We start from the raw sequence: 16,407 nt of genomic DNA on the forward strand, positions 1-16,407 counted from the left end.
TCTCAATGTAGTGCATCACTGCCCTTCTAGCGTCTAGAGTGTGCAGTGCCCTTTCTGCGCTTGTTGTGGGGTTCTGAAAGAAACTCGGTATCTGAATTGTCTGGATCATATGGAATGCCGACACCACCTTAGGCATGAAGTGTGGGTCCGTTCTCAGTACAACCCTATCTTTGTTTATCTGGATGTAGGGCTCTTGCAGTGTCAGTGTTGCAGCTCGCTCACTCTGCGCAGCGAGGTTATCGCTACCAGGAAGGCTGTTTTCATTGTCAGCATTTGCAGAGTGGCCTTGTGGATGGGCTCAAACGGCGCCTTCATAAGTTCAGTTAGGACCACGTTGAGGTTTCATGCCGGCGGCGGCATCCTCTTTGGTGGCGCAATTCTTTTTGCCCCTTCCAGGAACCTCTTTACTACCTGTAACGTAAAGAAACTTCCTCCTCTCTCCCCTCGTGTGTAAGCTACGATCGCCGCTAGGTGTACCCTTAGGGAGGATGAGCATAGGTTACTTTTTAGTAGGTGTGTGAGGTATCTAAGCACCGTTAACTCTCTTGTCATTTTATTCTGTAGTTTATTTCTGCTGCATCATATTGTGAACCTTTTCCATTTGTCCCCATAGCATTTGAGTGTTGTTGGTCTCCTTGCCTCCCGCAGCACTCGCATAGTGCTTGGAGGTAGGTTAAGGTGCGCAAACTCTAAGTCTTCAGGAGCCATGCCGCCTGGCTGAGGCTCTCTGGCTCTGGATGCAGGACCTCTCCGTTCTGCATGGAGAGCAGGTCCTTTCTTCTTGTGAATTTGTGAGGAGTGCCTTGTGCCATTTCCACTATTTGAGAGAACCATGTCCGTCTTGCCCACTGTGGTGCCACTAGGATCAGTGTCATGTTGCTGGTCCTGCACTTGTCGAGCACCCTGTGTAACAGCGGTATCGGCAGAAAAGCGTAGGCAAATGTCTTTGACCAACTTATCCATAGGGCATTCCCTTGGTATTGCTGTTCTGGTTGTCTGGATGCGAAGTTTCGGCATTTTGCATTCAGGCGTGTTGCAAACAGGTCTATTGTCGGTGTTCCCCACCTTTGGAAAAGCCTCTGCGTTTCCTGTCCATTGAGCTCCCACTCGTGGGATGCCGATGTCTGCCTGCTGTGCCAGTCTGCCTTCACATTGTCCTTCCCTGGTAGGTGTATGGCCAGCAGGTCTATCTTGAGTGGGATGGCCCATCTCCAAAGCTCCTGTGCCAGAGTGGAAAGGGGGAACGATGGTGTCCCTCCCTGCTTGTTGATTTAGAACATGGCTGTAGTATTGTCCGTCTGTATCAAAACTCTCTGGTTGTATAGCTGCTTCTGGAAGGCCTTCAGGGCTAGCAGGACAGTCTTCAATTCCAGGTAATTGATGTGTCTGACCGCGTCTGCTGGAGTCCACAGACCCCTCACCCTGAGCTTGTCCATGTGTGCTCCCCCATCCTATTTGTGATGCGTCCGTGGTGATGGTCACAGTTGGGTTTGGTGGTATCAAGGTCTTTCCTGTAGTTATGTTCTCCCTGTTCCACCGTGATATCTCCTCCTGCACTGCGTGCGTAACAACCACTAGATCCTCCCAACTCCCGCTTGCTTGTGACCATTGCTGTTGCAACCATTCTTGGAATGATCTCATGTGAAGTCGTACATTGGGGACTAGGTTGATGCATGACGCCATCATTCCCATGATCTTGCTCACTGTTCTCACTGTCAGAGCTCGCCCCTTCTGGTAGAGACGAGTCTCGTTCAGCAGGGCGATTGTTCTTCTGTCGCTGGGCATGACCGTTCCGTCTATGGTGTTGATCTTCGCCCCCAGGAAGATCTTCACCTGTTCTGGTTCCATTGATGACTTCCCCCAGTGTATCGAGAACCCCAGGTTTGTTAGTGTTCTTGTCACCCGTTCTGCGTGCTCCTCGCACTTGCCGCAAGTGCTTGCTTTGATTAGCCAGGCGTCTAGATAAGGATTATCATGAATCCCTTCCCTTCGTAGGTACGCTGCTACTGCTGCAAGGCATTTTGTGAAAACCCTTGGGGCGGACTTTAGACCGAATGCCAGGGTTGTAAATTGATAATGATCCTGGTTGATGTTGAACCTTAGCAGGTTTTTGTGCCGTCTGTTCATTGGGATGTGCAGGTAGGCATCTTTGAGATCCAGGGTGGACATGAAATCTCCGCCTCGTACTTGGGGTAGCACTTCTTGTAGTGATGTCATTTTGAATTCTTGCGTTTTTATGAATTTGTTTAGGAAACGCAGGTCCAGGACGCGTCTTAGTGATTCGTCCACCTTTGGTACCAGGAAGTAGTTTGAGTACACTCCCTTGTTCCTTTCTCTGCATGGCACTGGTTCTATGGGCCCTTTTTTTAGTAGTTGTACTGTCTCCTCCCTGAGATGAGCAAGCTCTTGACCCGAGCGTTGTCTTCTCTTTGGTTTCTTATTTGGAGGCCTTTTCTCTAACTCTATGCAGTATCCGTGCTGTATGACGTAGAGAACCCATTTGTCTGAGGTTATTTGTTGCCATTGTTGAAGGTAAAGGCCAAGTCTTCCGCCTACCGGTGTTGCATGCTCGTAGGCGCTTGTTTTGTGTAACCCCCTCGGTGTTCTTACATTGTGCTTCACCCTTCGGGGTATGCTGGGGGTGAGCGTCTTCTTGCATGTGAAGTCACTTAGATGAGGGTTGGTCTCCCCCTCTCCTCCTTTGGCCACGTCCGTTTCCCCTATCGCGAAAGGACTGGCCTTGAGGCTGGTACTGCCAGTTCTGCTTCTGCTGTCCCTGCTGGCTGTGACTGTCACCCTGCTGTCCTTGCTGGAAGGTCTGGTGCGACGTACCCTGCTGGTTTGCTCCTCTTCCGTAGGGTCTCCGATTTGGGGTGCCTCTTCGCATCCCTCTGAATTGCAGGGCCCCCATGGACCTTGCCGTCTCATTTTCCTTTTTCAGTTGGGTGAGCTTCTCGTCCACAGTTTCCCCGAACAGCGTTTCACCGTTGAAAGGGGTGTTCAGTATGTTATTCTTGACTTCCTGCTTGAATCTCGAAATTCTGAGCCAAGCCCGTCTCCTTTCAGTGATCCCTATGGCCATCAGTCTGCTCGAGGTCTCTGCTCCGTCCAATGCAGTCTTAATGCAGGAGTTGGCGATATTCTTCCCCTCCTCCACTAGATGGGAAGCCCTTTGACGGTGCTCTTCTGGGAGATGCTTGACTAGTTCCCCCATCTCATCCCAATGCTGGTACTGGTGTCTGTTCAGTAGCGCGTTTGAGTTTGCCATGCGCCAGTGCATTGCGGCGTTTTTCTACCTTCCTTCCAGTGAGGTCCATCCTTCTGCTCTCCTTATCAGGAGGTGGGCCCGAGGTCGCCGGCACGTTGGCTCTTTTCCTGGCCGTGGAAGCAATGATGGAGTCGGCAGTGACCGATCCCTTGATGTAAGGAGGATCCTGCGAGGAGTGCTTGTACTTCTTTTCCGTTCTGGGTGTGATGGACCGGCATATTGCTGGGTCCTTAAACGCCTCCTTCCCTTGGTTCATCACGCTTTGGAGCATGGGGAGGAACTGGCTCCTCGTCTGGATGGGCAGCAAAGTTTCGAGTAGGAAGTCTGCTTTCGAATTCTCCTCGTCCAATTTTACACCAAAGGCTGCTGCAGCACTCTTGACGACCATGTTGTAAGCCCCGATGTTGTCTGGCGGCGAAGGCCTCGAAGGATAGGAGTCCACGGACTCTTCGGGATTTTCGGCGTCGATGTCCTGCCAATCCAGCTCATGAGTCGAAGGCGCCGAGCCGTAGAACGACTGCTGATCCTCTTCCTCATCTTCTCCCTCATAGTAGGGGCCTTCTTCCTCCTCTTCAGGACCTCTTGACTGCTCTTCGGCGTCGAATTCTTCCTGTTCCTCGACCTAGACGACATCCGTCGACGGGGCCGTTGGGATTTTGAATTGTTCCATTCTTTCGTCAAACTCCTTCTTCCTCTGAAGGATGCTCTCCATCTCCGCCTCGAGCCTTCTCTTTTTCTTCTCAATTTCGGAGATGTGCTCTGCGTCGACCGCAAGTATCTTCGACGGAGCTTGCGTCGACGCGGCCTGGTCTTTCGTCGCCGAACGTCCCACCTCGTGGGTGTTTCGACGAACTCTATCCCTCGGCGGTCTTCGGCACCTGGGAGTTCTTCTCGAAGGATCCGCTCGGCCTTCTGTCCTTGGAACCACTCGCGGTCGTCGAAATTTTCGGCGCCGGTGTTCCCTTCGAGGACTGACTCAATTTTTCGAGAGTCACTTTCAGTTTTTCGGGGACCTTTCGGTGGTTTTGTACTCTACGTGTCTCTTACTTTGTCAGGTGTTTTCTTATCGGTCTCTGCGACCGTGCAGACATCAGGTCCCTCGGCGATGTGGTCATCGTCGGTGGAGAGGCCCAGATCTTACAGTGACGGGGCCTTACCCTTGCCTTCCAGGTTGAAGTTGGCTCTCCTCTGTCGTTCTCTCATCCGGAATGTCTTCGGCGCGAAAGCGGAACAGGCGTTGCAGTCCTTGCTCTCGTGGTCGATCGGCAGGCAAAGGTTGCAGACCGGGTGTTGGTCCTTCTGCGCGTACTTGTGGTGGCAGTTAGGGCAGAACTTAAATGGTGTCTTGTCCATTGCGCTCAGAGCCTCTGAGTGCGCATTTTCCTATGGGCGTCGAAGAATTTCGAGGATCCCCTCCTTCTTCGTCGTCCCGGCTGTAATTACTTCCTCTCTGTAGTTTTCTAAAAGTTCTTTCGATGAAACTTGCGTATTTTCCTTCTTCCTTCGTCTAGAACTCTGGAGCTTCTCGATGACGATCCAGACCCAACGGCGGAAAAAATCTGAAGATGGCGCCCCAAAGGTGGGACTTGCGCAGGAAGCACGACGACGTCACGAGAGGTGCACCAAATGGTGAGACGTCGACGCCCACCTGGGCAAAAAAAAAAAAAAAAAAAAAAAAACTACGAATCCGGACCCAACCACCAGATCGCGGAATAATACACAGCATAGTGAACCCAGAAAGATTCACGCTGCAAAATAGTCACTTATTTTTTTAAATGAAACACGATGGTTTAAAAGTTATACCATTCAACTAATAAGCCAAGTACAGGTAGAATCACATGTTCCTAATAACCTTTTAAATTTAAGAATGAAAGTTCTTAGGCAGCAAAGCACTAAAGACATAATACAATGCACTGTGCCTTGAAACCACTAGGCTGATACAAGCGCTCATTTAAGAGGAGACAGAACTATGGCAGCTAACTGTCAGTTTATTTTTCCCAACTATGCAATTACGCCAGAGTGTACAGGATCAACGCCCTCCTGGACACTCACTGCAGTCATGCAAGTCAAAAATCAAGGTCAAGCTCAAAAAAACATGACTGCAAATGAGAAACACCACCAAATGTCACTGAATGGCAGTCTTGCAAAAATCAAAACAAAACTGGCAAAAAAAGGTCAAATATATTGATTGGGGATCCCAACCTCCATGTGAAAAACAGAGCTGCCAATCAGCTGCCAAGCTGTCATCACGAATAGGGAGGTCAAACTCAGTGTTTAAAAGCACAGCCCAATTTTCTCTTCTGATGTGCCACCAATCTGCTCACTTCAAGCTTATAAAGGGTTTTGAGAAACGTTCGGATCCTACTGCAATTAGATAAACATGCGCAATTAAAAGCACAAATTCTGCTGCTGGGAAGTATTTCTGAATCACCTGTAGGCAAAATTATTCAGTGTTCACGAATATCCGTGAAGAAAGACACCAACATAAAACTGTGGCCAAGAACTCCAAAAAGGAGCACTAGGCCAAACACCAGGGTAAAGAAAAAACACTTTGGGACGGGCTCGGCCAGCTTTAGGGTGAAATGGCTTAGTGGCACTTTTTATGGAGTTTATCCCATATGTATAGCAAAGGGGAACATGGGTGTAGAGTCTACCATCTCTATGTCAGGATGGAATCAGGTAATTGGAAGGGTGATACAGAGCATTTTACTTCCATCACTAGATGGCTGATGGAATTTATAGTGTGTAAAACTCTGGCCCTGAAGGTTCAGTGGGATTAAGTAGAACAGGACACTGCGACAGCCCCCAGCACTCCCTAAGATAGCAAAAACGAAATTTAAAGTGCTGAGACATACACCGCTTCTATGCCTGGGGCTCAGTGGATGGCTCAATGGCGTGAGGGTTGGTGGATGGGTTCTAGACTTGGTGCTTGAGCATGGCAGAAGGGTTTTGGGTGCAAATGCTGAAATAGAAGCATGGGACTCCACTCACTTTACCCCTCTTCAAGTCACAGACAGGCAGGCAGTCAGTCATAAGGACACAAAGGAAATTGAACTCAGACAATTTAAAGTCTAGAGTGCGATACCTAAATAAATTGCTCACAGACTAGGGCAAAGGTACAATGCAGATTTAAGGTGCAATTTAGGGCTAGGAGTAAGGCTGGATTTGTAGCAGATTTCATAACTAGGATCAATCTGAGTTTGTAGCAAATGTTATGGCTCAGGATTCACAAAGCGTTTGGGGAGTACAGAATAGTAAGGTTTGTGGCACAACTAAGCCACAATGATGGTCCAGGCAGAGTTGTAAACCTGTTGGACCATTCTCTGCTATGTACCTGTCGCTGTATGCGGCCGCGGCTGCAGCCGCTGCAGTTGCTGCGGTGGCAGCAGTGGCTGGCTGAGTGTATCTGTAAGCTGCATATCCACCCTGTGGGAAGTAAACAGGAAACAAAGTTATAGAGAAAACATCGTAACTCAACAAGAGGCCTTAGGAAAAGAGGATGGGGAAGAGGAAAGGAGGACGGGGAAGAGGAAAGGGGGACGGGGAAGAGGAAAGGGGGACGGGGAAGAGGAAAGGGGGACGGGGAAGAGAAAAGGGGGACGGGGAAGAGAAAAGGGGGACGGGGAAGAGAAAAGGGGGACGGGGAAGAGAAAAGGGGGACGGGGAAGAGAAAAGGGGGACGGGGAAGAGAAAAGGGGGACGGGGAAGAGAAAAGGGGGACGGGGAAGAGAAAAGGGGGACGGGGAAGAGAAAAGGGGGACGGGGAAGAGAAAAGGGGGACGGGGAAGAGAAAAGGGGGACGGGGAAGAGAAAAGGGGGACGGGGAAGAGAAAAGGGGGACGGGGAAGAGAAAAGGGGGACGGGGAAGAGAAAAGGGGGACGGGGAAGAGAAAAGGGGGACGGGGAAGAGAAAAGGGGGACGGGGAAGAGAAAAGGGGGACGGGGAAGAGAAAAGGGGGACGGGGAAGAGAAAAGGGGGACGGGGAAGAGAAAAGGGGGACGGGGAAGAGAAAAGGGGGACGGGGAAGAGAAAAGGGGGACGGGGAAGAGAAAAGGGGGACGGGGAAGAGAAAAGGGGGACGGGGAAGAGAAAAGGGGGACGGGGGAAGAAGAGAGGGTGGAGATCAGGAGCTGGGTGTGGGAGGGTCAAGGTGTGAAAGGCTGTACTGTGCCCCCACAAGCTCACATTAGGGACCTTGGGTCTGCTTGACCCAATCTGCCTAAATATAGAGAGATTAATTTATTTCTGAGACATGCAGTGTTCAATTTCTTTAGATAAAACCTTAATCTAGGCACGATGTGCATCAGCAGGCAAAACCTGCGAGTATTTGTGAGAATTTAAGTGCCACCAATGGGAGGAGCAGTGGTACGAGTTGTGAAGGACAGTGGATAATTGCAAGTATAATTGTTTAACCCATCATTCCAAAAGAGCTGCCTAGCACTAGTCCTTACTTTAATTACCCCTCTCAATCTCCCAGTCACCCTGATACCACCATAAACTAGAGGTTTGTCTTCACACCCATGAACATTCTTCACAAGTGACGTTTTCATTTGGCTTTGGATTTTATAATGGGAGTGAGATCCAGAGCATCATCTTTCTAGCAATTCTCTTCCCTATTAACTGCACTGCAGTGCTAAGTTGTCCAATGGCTTCCTGTTTGCAAACCAATGGGAGTTTTTTTCCAAGAGTAAAGCGGAAAATATACCATAGGAAAAGAAAATGAAGGGAAGTTTACAAAAATGGCTAGAGAGATTCTGCTGCTACCCGAAAAAGTGAATCAAGACATTGTTCCAAGGTAACATGACTGCCTCAGAAAGAGTGCATTTAGGTTCACCCGAGAACGTGCCTCTAAACAATGAACCCTTCAGTGTTTCCCTCAGCAATGTCCTTTCTGAGGCTCTTAATAGAAGGAAGTGGTCCTGCTCTCTGGTGAAAGTTGGCTAAGCAGCCTACAGAACAGTTCTTAGCAGGCCTTGAAGGCAAAATGGGTTCAATTTCAATAAACAAACAATTCTCTAATACACAAGCTCACTGTGTTTGTAGGGGTGTAGGACAAACTATTATGATTGTTTTCTACAATTCACGTTGACATTTATAAATAGATCTATTTATAATTTTGTAAATGTTATCTGCCTTTATCACGGAGTGATATTCAATTCAGAGAGTCCTTAATTCCTGTGATTACCCAAAAGCAATAGGAATTAGTGTGCATGGAAAACTTTGGAAATCTACAGCATGGCTTGTTTTATTCCAGCTCTAGATGTCAAGTGACTGAAGGACCTTCCCTAGGCTTGTGGCATTGCCACAATGAAAGGAGGACACCATTCACGACTTGTGTGCAAATTATATTTAGGGAAAATAAGGTAATTAGAGGATGAGGGTAAGGGTGGAGAGAAGGAGACAGAAAGAGATGGGAACATTAATAATTTTAGATCACAGCCAAAAAAATGAACCATGCTAATCTGAAGAGCTAAAAATAGCAGGAGCAAAGGAAAGACTGTAAATAAATGAACCACCACAGTCAGACGACGAACTACAAAGTCTCTCCCAGCATTCACTTGGGACAGCGCGTAACCCTAGGCTAAGACAAGCTTGGTGAAAGGGAGATAGAAACAGCCTCCAAGTCACTAGTGCGTGCAGCCACAACCAATCACATGGCAACAGTCAAAATAAAAATCAGAAAGAAAGGAGTGAAATAAAGATAAACACCAGTCACCACAATTCAAAATGATACACATTCCGACCCGCAAGGGCTCGCGATGCAAAACAGAAAGGGCTCCGCCATCGGCGCCCACCCGCCAGGTCGCCCCACAAGAATGTTAATATTCACAAGCAATAAAAGAAAAATTAAAATATATATATATAAGAAATTGATAAGATCGGAGAGGGGAACAGAGTCCTTTTTGAATATGGGCAGATAGCGTGTGAGCAGGCAGCAGGGTCTGGGACCACATGTAGGGTCATTCAGGGTAAAGACAGATACTGTTTGAATGGTTGACAAAAAGGGGTCTTGTGTGGTGAGAAGGCTGTTGGGGCTACCTGCTTTTCACTGAGGGGAAGGTGCAGGGTTCAGTGCTCCTCAATGACAGTGTGTCCTAGGTTTTCCCTTGCATACATAAACTGTTTTTGTAAATCCAAGGAGCAAGGGCAGAGTGTGGGTGTCGCACATAACCATATCTAAAAACTTTCAAGGATCGTTTTATAGGAATGGCAGTGTATGCCCTTTGCACGATGTAAGTCCAATCCCAATCCTCAAATTCAGACCGAGGATAAAGACAGGCCTTTCAGCAACTGGCAATTAGCAGTTACAAGGTGGCAGCAGCCACTATCCGTATCAGTCAAAGAAGAGTGCAAGACTTGTGTTATCGGCTACTGAAATGGCCACTAAGCAATTGCCATCTGCCACAAGCAGGCTTGAATCTACAATGGCCTTTATGTAGCTTCATGGTATGAAAGCACCTACATGTGATCACTGCCACCATCTGCAACAGACACGGACGTATAAAGGTTTAGCTGCTCAGTGTCTGGGACACCCTCTAAATCGTGGGGATACCCCGTGAAACCGATGAGCCAACATGGACAATCCTGTGAAACTGAGCAAACCAGAACAAACTAATCCATCATACAGAAATAAGGGCAACAATGGAAAATTGTGTGCCTTCTGGGAACCACTAAAAATTAAGTGTTATGGAGAGATTCTCAAAAGGATATCGCCCGGAAAGGGAATGTTAAACCTAAATCAATCATACAACTCTCTGGCGGTGAGGGCTGAAAGATGTGCACACTGGTGTGCAATACGGGTAATTTGTCACTAAGCTCCAACTGAGCTTTATTTGATGCGGTCCCACCGCCACTGGGCCACTTACAATCAAACTACAACCTATACAAAAAGGAGCGCACAAATTATTAATTCTTCATAATAGTTCATTTGACATTCTAGTTTAAAGTAAGTCCACAAGGAGTCTTTATGCATTTCCAATTCGTTGTTTATTTCATCCAGAAAACATCACAAACAAACCAGCCAACACGTTTCGTCCAAGGTGCTCATCTGTAGTCCTACACGTTCCCTTCCAACGCGTCTCTGTATTGGGCCGATTCGATAAATGCCGCAGAGACGCGTTGGAAGGGAACACGTAGGATTACAGATGAGCACCTTAACACGGGGCTAAGTGGTCAAAGCCCAAATTGGCTGCACGGAACATGCGATTTACTTGAAGTATTGAGCTCTGATGATGTCCCCATTGGATGAAACACATGGTCTGATTTTCTTTGAATTGGAATGTCAAATGAACTATTACGAAGCACTATGCTTGTGAAGAATTATTAATTTGTGCGCTCCTTTTTGTATAGGTTGTAGCTGGAGTGTTAAACCTAACCCCTCTCCCCGAGCAGCACGAGGCAACTTTTATACTTGTAAATATTTGTGGCTAGCTCGCAACAGACCGTGAACAACGTTAGCCAAATGAGCTTGAACCCAAAACAACCATATGCCTTCACTGTATAAATTAACACCCCCTCTTCTCATAAGCTAGCAGTTTCTCACTTGAGGGTGAAGTTGTTGGAGGGGCGATTCATGTCTTGAATAATCTCAACTGTCGCGGACTGGGGAGGGTTTGTGAATGGGTCTTTTAACTGCAAAAATGGACCTTCTGGTGGCAACAGTTGCACAAGAGAGGAGAATGCAGGATTCCAATGGCCCCAAGACTGAGCAATCCTGGAGAAAGCATACAACGTAGGAACTTAGTTGGAGGATATTTCCTGTTATCACAGCTCAGAGTGACAGTCTAAGTCCTATGGACCTTTCGCAAAGATGCTCACAGTAGCGGTCACCAACGTGGAAGTCCACCAGGCCTCTATTTTCGGTACATCTAAACTATCAGTTAAGCGAGTTTAGCAAAACCAGTCTATAGTGAAAGGCTTGCCAGCACACGTTGCATAACCGAATTCAGTCTCTTTACACCTCACTGATACATGACTGGCCCTTGGCGCCATTATTTTATGAGCAACAGGGGTTTGGAAAACCCGACAGCTGTGGGTCTAGGCAGCTGGGCACCCAGTGGCTGAGCTGTGGCCCTTTCGGATATATGAGTGATAGGGCTTCACTGCCCCCCCCAACTACACACTCCCCCATGATTAATGGTTGCTTATGGGTCATCAATGGCCTAGTGGGTATCCTCTGATGTTCCAATGATTTCACTGTGAACTCCCTGGTGTACAGTGACTGGCCAGTATGATATTGAATTCTGCGCTCTACCCATCACTGGGTGTGAGAAGACCTCTTCAACATCATCTCATAACACACATTTGTGTCTGTATTTTTATTTCCCCCCTGTTCTGCTGCCCTTGCAGAGTGCACCAAGCCTGTCTTTCGCCTGGCAGACATTTATTTGCTTCTGCCTCCATGCTACGTCAATATTCTTGGCAATCTAGATGGTGGCAGTTCACGCTGCTGGCCCCTGCTATGATTGTTTTGTTTGTTTAGGGCCCCTTATCTCTGGCTGTGAAGCAAGACTGCTGGTCTAAACATCGACAACACTGACACTCAGACTAAGACTTTCTCACACCCACAGTTAGGCAGAATAGAGACCTATGATATTTTGTTATATCCGGCTCATCTATATAAACTGCAGTCATTTGTCTAGTGTAGAAACACACATACATATATGGCCACAAGGCTTTTCTCGCTTTGGTGTAATAACTGAGTACATTGAAAACTTTCTTTGCATCATTTACCCATATTTCGTCGACAATTTTCCAATTTCAACAATAGAACTTTTGCATACATGGTGGCCTCATTTTATATTGGTTTAACACTGATTGTTTATAGTAACTGATTTGTCATGGACTATATATCTGTATATTGACGGAGTCCCTCGTTAACCCTTAATCCCTATGCTCATGGTTCTATGATTGGCGGATGAACCGCCCAATGACGTGGTGACTGGTTAGGAGGCGCTTAATATCTCATTTGCTACTGTGTGGAGTGGCCCTCAAAGTCTCGGTGCCCTGGCAGTCGCTAAATCAGTGCCCTGGCAGTGGCTAATTATATAGAATGAATGACTTTCTAAGAAGTCAGAGGCTAGGCTTTGTCCAAAAGTGGCTCACTTGTGGATGATCTCTTGGCTCAAAGGCTTAGTATTCAGACCACTTGCCTGCCATCTAGAGGAGCCAAAAGCCTTGCTAAAAAGGCCCAATTTTCTGATCTTCTAATCGAACTTTAAAAAGACCATAAACGGAAGGTCAGGCACTACCTAAGATTTCAAAAATTGCTTTGCGTCCGTGGATGACAGGCATATCTGGGAAAGTAAGCCTTTGCATCGAGAAGCAGACAGCGCCTTAAGAAATGAGTAAAAAGGGTCCACTCCAACAGAACAATATATCATACCCTGATCATAGCAGATTGGTTTAGAAACAGTTAAGATGAAAGTAAGAAGACGTGCATTGGAGAAGTAGACCTTTAAGGTTAATTTAGAACACTGGTCTATCATGAACTGCACAGAAGACAATGAATTGACGGACAAAAGAAAATAAAAAAAATAATAAATAAATAAATCGCTGGTAAAGATCTCCTGCTCCTGAATTCCAAAGTTTGTCCGTCTGTTGCTCTAAGTTAAAACATTCTTTTAGTATGTGAAAGTGCTCTTGGCACCTTACTTTGCAAGGGAGACTTTCCCTTTAGCTATAGTGATAAACGTAAGAAGGGAAACAGCCTACTTTAATTCAAAAATTTGAATCTACATTAAAAAGAAAACCGTGTCAGTCATAATAAAATAATTCAATAGAGCAACTGTAGAAAATGGAATTGATGGTGACAATCGATACATGACCTACGATAAGTAACCAAAGCTGCAAGTTTATGCTTGCTGAAGAGTATTAAAGGCGACACTGCTCCCGTGGCTCAAAGAATTACCATACATACAGCATCTCTCTTCTAACAAAATGCACACAAAAAGCTGTCAATTTATAAGGGCTACATTTGCAAGTAGGTGGCCTCCTATCTTTAGGAATTACTTAGTTCAGAGAATGGTGAAGGTGACAAATTAAAAAAATTCAGTGACGTAAAGATCAGGATTGCATAATGTTTGGTGGAAGATCCTTTTAGGATCCTTTACTCCCAAAAGGATGTTTGCAATGCCTGGCGACATAAGAGGTGATAGGGCAGACGGGAAAAGGTTTTGAAAATCACAACAAATGTTGCTGTGAAAGTTTGGGAAATCAGTTTCACTGGAGACATTTTCCTCAAGATTTTCTTTAGAATGGAAGGTGGAGAAAAAGTATAGGTAAATGATCATCAAAATGTAATATCGCTTCATAGAGACTATTCCAGTGAGGTTCTGGAAACACCGGTAGGGAAATGTGCCATACAGTCTTGTAGATTCACATGTGCGCCATCTAGTGTTGGGTTTGGAAGTGTGCAAGTTGTTTTTCTCGGAAGAAGTCTTTTACGTCACTAAGTGTAGTGGTGACTCCTCTTGCTGGCAATGTTCTTGGTCGTCTACTCCATTGTTAGATTGCTTTCCACTTGGCGGGTGAGGATGGTGTGTAAAGGATGGTGTATTCTAGTGAAATGACCATGTAAAAATAATGCAATGTTGAATGATGATAAATGCAACCAAAACCGTTTTTCCAGGTAGGAGGATGGGAACATGTGAATCTACTGCACCACATGCCACTAACACATGCTTAGAGGGTAAGAAACATTTTCTGTTTGATAGCATGTGTAGCTGTAGATACACATGCTTAGCATAGACTGTAAAGCAGTTTTCCCTCTCAAAGCGGTGGCTAACCTGTGTTGGTTTCAGTTGTGAGAACTGCTTGACCCACATTAGCTTGCTGACTGGCCATTACATTTACAGAGCAATGTTTTGTACCTGCTTTACATGTCAGCCATGGGTATATTTCCTAAGAATGCCATGGAAGTTCCCTTATTGCAAGTAGAGTGAGCTTTTGGGAGGGATAGGTAGAGTTAGTTTGGCTTTAGCATAACAAGTCTGGATACATTTTACAATCCACGGGAAATACTTGATTTACAAAGGGCTCTGCCTTTATGTGGTTTAGAAAATGCAACAAAAAGTTGTTGCATTTTCCTAAATGACAGAGTTCTGTCAATATAATACATAAGAGCTCTTTTACATTCAGTGTGTGTACAGCTCTTACTGTAACTGAGCCAGGTTGGGGAAAGAATATTGGCAACTCAACAGATTGATTTAAGTGGAACAGTGAGATGATAACTTTTGGTAGGAATTTAGGGTTATTACATAGTAACACCAAGGACTAATGTAGCTGGAAGAATGGTCCTTCTAAAGTGAAAGCCTAAAGCTCAAGGACACGTCTGAGTGAAGTGATTACAATGAGAAATTTGAAGGGTAAGTGTGAAGAGGTTCAAATGGGGGACCCATTAAATTTGTCAGCATAATGCTGAGATTTCAAACGGGGGTTGGAGGGACCCTAGGTGGGATAACTCTTGAGGCCCTCTAGAAAAGCTTTGATTACAGGAATTCTGAATGAAGAGGTGTTATTTATTTTGCAGATATACGCCGACCCATAGGTATGTAAATGGAGTACACAGTCGACAATGTTTTGAGCATTTACTGTTAAAGGGTCAATGTTTTGAATGGCAATAGTTAACGTAGCGTTTACCTTTTGCCACAGAACAATCTCTAGTACTGTGTGTTCTTGCTTTCCTAAGAATATCCATACACTGTTGAGGTACATTTAAGAATGAAAGAACTGGAGTGTGGATGCTGTACTGCTCCATGGTTTGGGGTTAGAAGGTCCTGCCAGTTGGGGAGGACCTGGTGTGGGACTACTGAGGGTTCGAATAGTGTGGTGAACCATGGTTGTCTGGCCCATGTGGGAGCCACAAGGGCTAGAGACGTCTGCTAAACACAAACTGAAGCAGTCGGAGAGGTTGAAAAGCGTAAGCAAATAACCCTGACCAACTCATCCATAGTGTGTTGTCCCTGGATTGCGGGTTTGGGAACCTGGAAGCGAAGTTTGGGCATTAGGCGTTTTCTGCCTTGGCAAACAATCTGTTTTAGAGCGCAATTGTTGGAAGAATTAGTAGTGAACCTGTGGGTTCAGCTCCCACTTGTTCACTTGCCATCTCCTGCTGATAAAATTTGCAAAGCTGTTGTCGAACCCCAGCATGTACTCTGCTAAAAGGTGAATGTCGTGTCAGGAGTCAGACTGGGTGTCCAGTAGCCCTGTACAGTCAACTCCTGTATATGCGCTCCCCAACCAGTAAGTGATACATCCGTTGTTACGGTCCTCTACTGAACTGGGCCCAGGAAAGTCTGTCCCAGATTGTTGGAGCTCCACCACTGCAGAGTGGCAAGGTTGACGGCTGATCAACACTAAATCTTCCAGCTGACTGTCCACTTGAGTCCATTGATGCACTAACGGGCGCATATCGAGCCTGGCATGAGGAACTATGGCTAAGCATGATGCAATGATTCCTAGGAGACGCATAACAGTTCTCACTGTTATACGTTGGTGAGTCAAACTGCGGAATAAGTATTTGAAAGGACTGAATCCTAGCTGTATATGGGTAAGCAATCCTTGTGTGAGTTGAGGATGGCTACCAGGTAAGGCTGTATCTGGAGGGGTCGCTAGTGAGATCTGACTGCACTGATTGTGAAACCTAGATGATAAAGTAAGTATAGGATAGTTTGAGTGGGTTGAACACTTCTGGTGGGTTGTGCTCTTGATAAGCCAGTTCAGATAAGGGAAAATGTGTATATTTTGCCTTCGTAAGTGAGCTGCTACTACTGCTAGGCAATTGGTAAACGCCCTTGGGGCTGTGGTGACCCCAAATGGGAGCACTCTGAACTGAAAGTGTAGTTTGTTTAACACAAATCTGAGGAATTGATGATGTGCTGGGTGAATTGGAATGTGAAAGTAGGTGTCCTTCAGGTCCAAGGCGGCCATGAAGTTGCCTTGTTGTAGTAACGGCATGACATCTTGAAGAGTGACTGTGTAGAAGTGTTCGGAGAGAATGTATCTGTGTAGGGGTCGGAGGTCCAGAATGGACCTTAGAGACCCGTCCTTTTTTGGGGACAAGGAAGTAAATTGAATAGACCCCCATGTCTTGTTGGTGTAATGGCACATGCTTATCGCTCCTTTTTGTACATTAGCT

The 16,407-nt window shown here is 46.3% G+C and overlaps 1 protein-coding gene across 25 annotated transcripts in view; it reads right to left on the reverse strand.

Annotated features, from left to right (window-relative positions):
- RBFOX2 (RNA binding fox-1 homolog 2) overlaps nucleotides 1-16,407 on the reverse strand; it is a 527,728-nt gene that overhangs the window by 36,723 nt on the left and 474,598 nt on the right. For all 25 annotated transcript variants that reach the window (XR_014960570.1, XR_014960569.1, XM_085601134.1 and 22 more), the window contains one exon: nucleotides 6,603-6,694. Coding sequence is in view for 23 of the 25 variants with exons in the window: in XM_085601134.1 (XP_085457260.1) it covers nucleotides 6,603-6,694 (92 nt within the window). In the remaining 2 variants the exon portion in view is untranslated. The remainder of the gene's footprint in view (nucleotides 1-6,602; nucleotides 6,695-16,407) is intronic.

Source organism: Triturus cristatus, chromosome 4_2 (genome assembly GCF_964204655.1).
Source record: "Triturus cristatus chromosome 4_2, aTriCri1.1, whole genome shotgun sequence".
In the NCBI taxonomy this organism is placed as follows: domain Eukaryota; kingdom Metazoa; phylum Chordata; class Amphibia; order Caudata; family Salamandridae; genus Triturus; species Triturus cristatus.